Source organism: Melanotaenia boesemani, chromosome 7, assembly GCF_017639745.1.
Source record: "Melanotaenia boesemani isolate fMelBoe1 chromosome 7, fMelBoe1.pri, whole genome shotgun sequence".
NCBI lineage: Eukaryota > Metazoa > Chordata > Actinopteri > Atheriniformes > Melanotaeniidae > Melanotaenia > Melanotaenia boesemani.
This window is the reverse complement of record NC_055688.1, coordinates 24,613,871-24,623,684: the sequence shown is the minus strand read 5'-3', so window position 1 is coordinate 24,623,684 and position 9,814 is coordinate 24,613,871. Positions and strand designations below refer to the sequence as shown.

General features: G+C 37.0%; 1 protein-coding gene across 1 annotated transcript in view; it reads right to left on the bottom strand.

The window, feature by feature from the left end:
• LOC121642833 (dedicator of cytokinesis protein 2) overlaps positions 1 to 9,814 on the bottom strand; it is a 104,732-nt gene that overhangs the window by 56,591 nt on the left and 38,327 nt on the right. Inside the window, exons 25-26 of the mRNA XM_041989813.1 lie at positions 6,122 to 6,264; positions 32 to 127 (exon numbers count right to left, since the gene is read on the bottom strand). Coding sequence (XP_041845747.1) covers positions 32 to 127; positions 6,122 to 6,264 — 239 coding nt within the window. The remainder of the gene's footprint in view (positions 1 to 31; positions 128 to 6,121; positions 6,265 to 9,814) is intronic.

The window sequence follows — 9,814 nt, the reverse complement described above, 5'->3', positions numbered from 1 at the left end:
ATGGCCTACATGCAAAGGTACATGTACTTACGATCAAAGCGTGCTCTCGACCCATTGTGATGACTGTCTGATTGATGATTCTTAGCAGAGTGACCACAATGTCCTGGATATGTTGAAATGTTTCTCCCTGACAAAATAAGAGACACAGAGCAAGAGCATGACAGAGGAGAAAGAGTGTGATAGTGAGAGATAAAAAAAAAAAGAAAGATATAAAAAAAATAGCATTAGATTTCTCAAATGTAAACACACAAAAAGACAAATGCTAACAAATCAGAACCCTGCTCTTCTGTGAGTCTCCATTCAGGCATAAAACCCTGTCTGAGCCCCCTCTTTGCAAAACTTATCAGGTTTGATTTGTGCAATCTTTTTTGCTTCTTGCATGAACTCTCCTATATGAAGTCATTCAAATTTGAATTGTCCAAAATTTAACTTAGCTTCTAAACAAAAGATTAATTAATCAAAACAAAAAAAAAGAATAAAAATTTAGAAAATGAGCTTCACCAAAAGATTCACTTCAGTATGGATATATGAACTGCAAAAGGCTTTTGACACACACAGCTGCTTTCCTTTTCCCATATTTCCATTCCCTTTGAAGCTACTTTGCTATCAAAATCTTTTCTTCCATCTGTCCAGAGGGAAACACATGGGGCGAGATGCTTTTAAGTCTATTTCTGTGTTCAGACTTGTCTCAGGTCGACTCACTGTTTTGTGGTTGGAGAGTCGACAGGTTTCAAGATACAAACTTAGATCTAAGTATTCAATTAATTTAAGTTAAAATATAATCAGTCAAGTTGGGCTAGTATTTAACACACATTAAGGGAATTTGTTTAACTTTTAATGTACATTTTACTAGTCTGTGACACTGAGTTCCCATTCCCAGATGAAATTTTAGATTACAACAATATTGATTTTAGTGAATGTGGACGGGGGGAAAAAAAACTTTTGCACCTATTTCCAGAGATGTCTCTCAACATGTGTTTTCAAAATGCTGAGCAGATAAAAACAGTACAGGGTAATGGAGGACAACATGGAGGACAACAGTCCTCAGTATGATGCAAAAAAAGAAAATAAATTAAAAAACTCTGATGTCACTTAGGAGGAGAGCATTTGCAAATACTTGAAGGAATTTACCACAGCAGAGGTGCACAACCAGCACTGTAGTAATATTGCGCCTGAGCAGGAAAACAGTATCAGTTCACCTAAAACAGCAACGAGTATCTAACAAAGACATTTAAGATCTCCATATTAACATAATATGTAAAATTATGATTACTGAACTGCTTTTATATATGAATAAATCTAAATAAAATAAACAAGTGACAAAGCTTTAATACCTGCAGAAGTATTTTAAATCATGTGTTTTCTTTGCATTGTCTGACCTGTTTAGTCAAATGTGGCCCAAATAATTAACACACATTAAAATGGCCTCAGTGTGGACAATGACCTTTCAGAGAAAAATATTTAAATTTTGCAGTAGTACAGAGTCATGGCATACACACAAGAAAAACAATGACACATTACATAGTGGTGGTCTAAGGTTACTTGCCTGGGGATACCAACTCAGTAATGACCAAATGGGCCAAATATGTGCATGGATTAAAATTGTGTGTGTGTGTGTGTATGGGGGGGTTTCTCCCATCCAAGAGATGGAAGGATGTGAAACAAGCAATGAAATCTTAGACTCAATTTTAAAATGAACAGGGAGCAAGGAGACCAACACAGGTGTGATGTGGTCTCTTTTAGGCAGCTGCATTTTAAACCAGCTGCAGCCAAGACAAAAAGAGAAAAAAATTTAAAAAGAAAAAAAAAAAGTAAAAAGAAAGAAGGACGCTATTTTTTTTCACTCATCTCTGCTTTTTAGCTGTGCGGATGGGTGTGTGTGCTGCATGTTGGCAGATGATTTGAAGGGCCTGATGAGAATCCGGCAGATATGATTAAAACACATTAAAAGCACTGACTCACAGCCCAGGGGCACAGGCAAGGTAAATAGCAGTGTGTGTCTTTGTGTGTGCATCATCTTGAATGCATTTCCTCCTCAGACTGCCTCACACACTCCTTACCCACACATGCACATAGGCTGAGCCGCAGCGGCTGAAGCTATATAAGCTGTCAGTAAATCTTTCAGTCTCACTGTAGGTACTTTTGACTCTTAAAAAGCTTTCCAAGAACCATCTCAGCAGGAAGAGCAATGAGAAGATGTAAGACATAAATGCTAAATGTTTATAATGTTAATTTATTCATATTTATAGTCGGGCTGGTTTATCATCATTACAGCATATAAATGAAAATGGTAAACACTGTGTTATTTTAGTGTGATAGTTATATTCAAAATTAAGTCAGATGTCATTCAAACCCATCCAACATCACAATCAAGGTGGCTGTAGATGTTGGCATTGTAATCTTGGAATATGCACCATTCCACCGATGGGGTAACCTGCGCATTCAGTATATTCAGATATCAGCTGACCTCATTCTTTGAGCATGCAATGTTGCAGAACCTACCCTGACTAACTGCAGGCGGCATGATGGCTGCATCACTTCATCTGCTTCTCTTTTTACCCTGATGCACCCTTTACTCTGGAACACGGTAAATTTGGACTCCTCAGACCACATACTGCAACCTTCTTTTACTGCTCCAGAGTCCAATCTTTATGGTCCCTAGCAAATTGAAGCCTTTTCATTGGTTAGCCTCACTGATTAGTGGTTTTCTTATGTCTACACAGCTGTTCAGTCCCAGTCCCTTGAGTTCTGTTCACATTGTGCATGTGGAAATGCACTTTCTTTCACTATTAAACGTAGTGAAGTTCTTCTGTTGTTTTTCTTGAATTTGATTTCACCAAACGTTTAAGTGATCACTGATCACAATTATTTAAAATGTTTTTTCTGGCCACATTTCTTCCTGGAAGACGAGGGTTCCCCACTATCCTTCCAGTTGTTAAAAATGCGTTAAAAAGTTCTTAACCTAATTTAAGAAGTATCTGCATCTCCTTAGATGTTTTCTCTGCCTGATGCATCCCAATGATTTGACCCTTCTTAAACAGGCTAACAACTTTTTCAAGACCACGGGATGTGTCTTTCCATATTGTTGTTTAAGAAAAGAGAAGCTACTCATTGCATCAGTTGGAGTTAAATAACTTTTTTTTTCTAGCTGAAAGATAATTGACCATACAGTAATTATCCAAGAGGCTTGTACCTATTTGCTTTGTTAAATCCAGGTGGTGACTTTTTTGGCTGGGCAGTGCAAATGAACTCTTTAAGACGCTGATGCTACCAACAGTCATACTGGGTTAAGTTGGAATCTGCACTACCGAGACCATTACCATGACCTCTTCCACAGAATGAAGGCTGCCAGAAACTCTACAGCTTTTTGTTTCGGCAGCTGTATTACTGCCGCTTGCTCATTCCCTCACCAGGCGAGAGACAGTTCTTCTCTAACGAGCCTATTGTTCTGAGGTTTGGGAAAAAAATTTGCCTGAAAGCTGTGGTGAGCCATGTCTGTCTTTCTTTTGCAGTATCCTCGCGTTATCATTCACATGCTAAAAATTGCAATAACAAAAGAAGGTTGCAAAGCTACTAATGCATTCACAGAAACCCTCCTGTAGACACGAGCATCTGTCCTCGCATCATCTCCTATTTCATCGCTGCTTCTTTCTCTCTGAATCTTTCTTTGGTTTGAAGACATATGTGGTGTGACAATTTAATCAGGTACCACCCAGAGCAAGGAAAAAAGAAGGACAAAAACAAGAGGTGCAGAAAATGAGGGGTGAAGAGGAGGAGGCAACAGCTATCTCCCAGCACCTTGTCTTCTCCTGCTTTTGTTGTTTTTTTACATCAAGAACCTGCTTTCTCTCACTTCGTTTATCTTATCTAAAATTGCTCAACCCATAATGATGCCTATGAAATAAACACTTTTGCCTCTGTTTAGCTGCTAACTCTGCATCTACATTGAACTTTTTATTTTTATCTACAGTGCTGTTAGCAGTTTTCATATTTCAGGTTTTTTCTGCTCTTGTTCATATTTGTTTCTTTTTTTTGTTTTTTTTTGTTTTTTTTGTTTTTTTAATTACCTTTTATAGTCTGTTTATTCATTCTTATTATTATTATTCATGCCATGGCTATCTGACACTGTGCCACCAGCTGCTTTTACTTTATGCATCTCACCAAGAGCAAAATCATCTAATCAAATTCCCTTCTTTCCACCTCATTCATAAATCTGCTCTCTTTTCTCCCCATCTGTCTTCACTTGGTTCACGCTTCATTAACACATTCAAATAAATAGAGCCAAAAAAGCCATACCTTCACTTCAAAGACCACACAAGCATTCAACAACTTGCATAGCCAATTAAGAAGCCTTCAGCTGGATGTTGGTGATGCATCTGTTTTACATGTGAGTTTGCATGTGTGTATTTAAGGTGTTTTGTTCTAGAGCGAACTTGAATTCTTTTCAGTATGCTAACATGCAACAGCATGGGCGACTAAATCAGATCATTTCTAATTGGTCAAACCTGCTTCGTCACATGACTGGATAAAAAGTCTGTTCTTCCTTAAGGTCAGACCTGGTTGTCTGGTTGGAGCAGACAAGCTGTGCCCAAAACGTGTGTTAACTAAATCTATCCACAATACAAAACATTGTGATTTCACTTTCACAGCATACTTTTTCCTTACTCATTTCTCTATGGAATTCTAAATGCATCTACATCTCTCAACATCTTGCCATGTGAAAGTATTGGTGTTTCATTATTTCTGTGATAAAGATGAGATGCAACATTTAGTTAAATGTACATTTACATTTCAAAATTTTCAACATTGTTGGCCACTTATACACTTATAAGGAGATGAAACAGGCTGTAGAAGGTAATAGCTGATCTGCTAGAGAGCCAAAGTTTGGCACCCATACAATACAATATACTTATTCCCCACAGTTCTTTCATGTTTCCACTTTGCCCTCAATTAAAAAGTCAAGTTAAAAAATATTCCATCATGTCATGTCACAGGTTAGAGACATGTTGCTATCGCACAATATCATTTAATAATTTTTTGGCCACTTTATCCTTTGTTAGGTCATGGGTGGAGTGGGTGATCTGGTGAGAGGTGGTGTAAACTGATGTACAGGTCACCAGTTTATCACAGTCACAAACGGCCTTGTCAGGATCAATTTAAATTACCAATTAGTTTTGGTTAGAACCAATGCACACACAGAAAGAACAAACAAAATTTACAAAGAAAAGACTGCAAGACCTTCTTGCTCTGAGGCAATCTTTCTAAACACCACATCATCATGCAGCCCTATGACACCATTTCTGACTTTGAAGCATACTCACTTCAGATTATTCTGGAATCTGGAAAGACTGTGCCAACACTTTTTTTAAGTGTTGTTAAAATTCATTAAAGCATGAGTGAAAATGTTTTAACAAAAGTCCACCACATTGTGAGACGGATCTTTAAATGATTCCCAACATTTAGTCATTACTTTTCACATGCAGACCAGCTGCCTGAAATCTAAAACATGCAGATAATTTTATAAGATAGTTGTAAATTACAATAACAAACCCTCCATTAACTGTTTCTATTTTTTTTTATTTTTTTTTTGTTTGATCTTTTAATCTTATAATAAATGTATTTTTGGGGTTTACTCAAACTTTTTTTACTGCTTGATTCAGTGATCCGTTGAGTAGCCTAAGCGATTAAGGCAAACTGAGTTGTCATCTCAAGTGATCACTTGCAGTAGGATGGAGTTTTTGTTTCTCACTGATATTTGATTATATCTGTAAGAAACTGTCATTGCAAAAGGAAATAAGTCACATTTTAACTATCCATCTGTTGCTGGAAACTAGGGAGTGGTATTGCTGTTTCAATACAAAACCAAACAGAATTGTGAATTATTGGGATTATTACTGGGAATTAGATGACAATCTGGGAAAACAAGATAGACCTAGCTCTAGCCTGAGGGTGGGGGGATTTTAGGACAGAGACAGGCCCTGATATTGGGGTATTAATACCACGATTCATCAGATCATCTTTGTTATAGCCGCAGCTGATTATGAAGTCAGATCACCCCACATTCTCAGTGTATATAGGAAGTGTTCTGTCTGTCACTATAAATAGAGATTGTGTATCTTACCACATCATTTCTACTGAGGGCCTCCAGAATGTTGTTGAGCAGCTCCAGACTATTTCTTCTCTCATCATGTGGGCCGTCAGCCATGCTTGCCAGTGCCCCACTCAACTCCCGCAACATCATAGGTAAGAGCACATCACGGCATTCTGGAGAAACAGATGCACAAAGACACAATTCTGAAATCACACAGTGGCTGGAGATGTACTCTTTTAAATAACAAGAAAAAAAGGACGGCGTAAGGCATCATATAGAGCAACTATTTTCCTTTTACATGTCTGGTTTTAAGAATGAATGCTAAAATGCAAAAAGCTGAGATCAAATTTGAAGTGAATCCCCACTGAAAACAATTCTAAGCTTCCTTGACAGCAATCGGTTCTGCACCTGTGGAGACAGCTGCACCCACACAACTATGAATAATGAATGGACCCTACAGAAAGAAAAAATTAAACCCACCCCCAGACTACAAAATGGAAAGATATCAATCAAGTGTATTTACAGTTCAATGCATGTCAGTCTGCTGCATGTCAAATACACAGTCAACACATCCATCACACGGCCAAACAGTTTCTTTTCAGCATCTCTCTGATTATTCTTAGTCTTTACTCCTCTGCCCAGACAAGAGCAGAGGAAGAGAGATGCTATCTGTGCTGTTTGTTTGTCTGTTTGTTCATCTGTCAGAAAATTCCTCAAAAACTACCAAGCTGATTTTCAGAAAAGTCATCCATCAAATTAAACTCAGTCTTTGACAAAAAGTGAAATTTCTCTGTACCTTGCTAGAATTAATATGTTTGTGAGTTGATGTTATGATTCTAAGTAAAATGATTAGTTAATATGGTCACACTTACAATCCATTTTCATTAACAACATAAATGAAAAATATGTTCAAGTAAAAAACACAAGGAAAAACAAATTACTGCTTTCACACAATATAGTGCACCTCTAGTGCATTAAATCTTCAAAAACATCTAAACTTAAGAGTACAGTTTTTGTCTATTTTAGTCGTGTCTATCATCAGTTTGTTCTGTATATGCACTAATAGAAATGTGGTATTTGAAAAAAGCCCTGACTTTGTACAAAAGAAATAAAGGGTGGTGAACCGATCAGTACAAAATTCCAACTCATCAGCAACAGTTTCTAAGGGTACAACAAAGGAGGAAGGGCACGTGAGAAAAATGAGGCAGTGGTGGAAAGAGGGAAGATAAATCTGCTACATACATACATACATACATACATACTATACTATACTCCCTTGGAGAACTGGAAGCACAAAAAACTTCACTGAAATTATCACCACTTGAAATCATTACAGAGGATATACTTCTATAATTAAAACACCAAATATTATTTAGAAGTCAGCAGAACTAGAGCCAAGCAGGCAATAACTGTCAGTATGAAGCGTGTTCTGTTTAGTTTAGCGTATGACCAATATACAATCAGAACACATTCAATATTAAATGATCCTTCTTATCCTTCTTTTATACAACCTTGACCTCTCCCTTTCTTGCGTTCTTATTTCTCCTTGTTTCTGCTCCTCTTCATCACCCACCTCATCACTCTTTTTGTAGCCTCAGGTAGACAGAACCCATTAAAAGCTCATTTGGGCTGATGCTCATTAGATCCATTATTAACTGAACCAAGTCTGTATGCCTGCTGTGTGGACCCTTACCACAACACTCACTCTATCACACAAACATCAAGCTCTAAAAGAATTTTAAAAAAGAGACGGGGGATATTCATAAGCCACTGAATGCCTTCAAAGACTTGCAGGAGAAGGTTTAAATAAGACACTGGGGGAAAACGATGGCAAACAAATCAGTAGCATGCAACAAATAAAATCTCTGTTAAATAATGTATAAAGAACATGAAACAGGGACGTTTCCTGCTTTGTGCATTTGATAAAGATAGTTTTAGATGTGACCAGCAGAGTATTTAAGTGGAAACCTGCTAAATCTGTTTAATCCATCAAAGCAGAAATTCATCATCTTTTGTCCTTTCAGATAGAGAAAACAGCAGGTTGTGCTTTAAAGCAGTATTGTTGTGCAAGCTTAAAAATTAATCCATCAGCCTTCTGGGCTGGATGTACCATTAGACCTGCGAACTTGTGCACTCAATTCCCTGGTGAAATAACCTCAGTGCTACATGCTTCTTTAGTTATATTGATCTAACAAGTAAACCTAGTTGTTATTTTTGGGAGCAACATGTTCATTGAAGCGGAAGTGAAATGGCAAGGGGGCGGGGGAGTGAAAGTGTGGCCTATGTTGTGACACACTCTGTGCTTTTAGTTTATCATGACAAGGGATAGTCAGATATAAAAAGTAACCACAATAGAAAGTTTTAACCTTAATTTTTTATGGACTTTGCAAGGAGAGTCAAATATTTGTGCTGCTGCACTTCTACTGTCCATATCCTGTTTGACTCTTGCTGACCTTCCTACAAAGCCTGATGACACTCCAGGAGTATTTATTTTTATCAGTAAGTAACGATGGATATATTGATAGAAAAGCATCCACAGTCTGAGGCCTTAGCACTGATAAGCCACCCATGCTAAGCCTGCATGCATAAAGATTTAGTTTAGTCAGCAACATCCTAGAATTCCCTGATCAAATAAACTATGAATGCTAAAATGTCCTCATCTGACATCCTTTGATGGATTTCTGAGTATGTATTTTATTGAGACTCAATACAACTCCTTGATAGGCGCATCAAAGATAATGAAGCACAGGCTAGCTCGGTGATGTTCCTTTAGACTTCATGGCTGACGGTCTCCAATTGCTGATGCAGAACAGTATCTTTAACTTTGAAGGTATTTTTTATTACCTTGCCTGACCTAGAATAACATCGGGAATATTAATATCAGCTCTATCAGTCTAAAAGTTCAAGGCTTCTTTGAAATGGGCTCTCTGTCTTGTAAGAATATCAGGTAAGCACCCACATTTAGGTCATTCTTAAAGAGGGCACTGCTATTTAAACAATGACTTTCTATAGGTCACTGGCTTTTTGGCTCATCATCTACTCAGATTCCAATTAAGGAATAGATTACAGAGTAATACGGAGAAAGGAGACTTATTTTCACTCTAGCAACACTCAAATCCATGATTAAATATATATCATGATTCTTGAGTTTCATCTTAAACGTTTAAGGCATCTGAAATCTTATGACATAATTTGCCAAAATTAGTCATAATACACTTTAAAAGAACTACTATACTGGTCAAGCAGGTTAAGTATCAGCAAAGATATTTCCTTCTTTAAAACAAATTAGTTCCTTTTGTATAGGTGATCACTATTAAAAGGAGTTAAATGTTAAATCTGTTGAGCCAACAACATTTTTAGTCAAGATAAAAATTTTTTGCCAATACATTTCATATGGGATATATTTAGTTTTTTATGTGATAAAAGGAACACTTTTAAAAAGGTGGAACAAAACATAGTGGACTCACAACTAAGTCACAACTCAAAACTGATTTAGTTGACAATCTCAGTCATTTTGTTCATGGTTGTTCATATTGTTTATGACAACAGGAAACATTGCATGGATAAATATTTCAGCTAACAAGAAACTAGTCTCATTAAATGAAAGAATTTGGATTTCATCGTCTTTGCTACATAATATGATTCAAAGATCCAGAAATCCAAAGGACACTATATGCACAGGACAAAGTCTATCTGTAATCTTCAGTCCTTCAGGCAGCATTG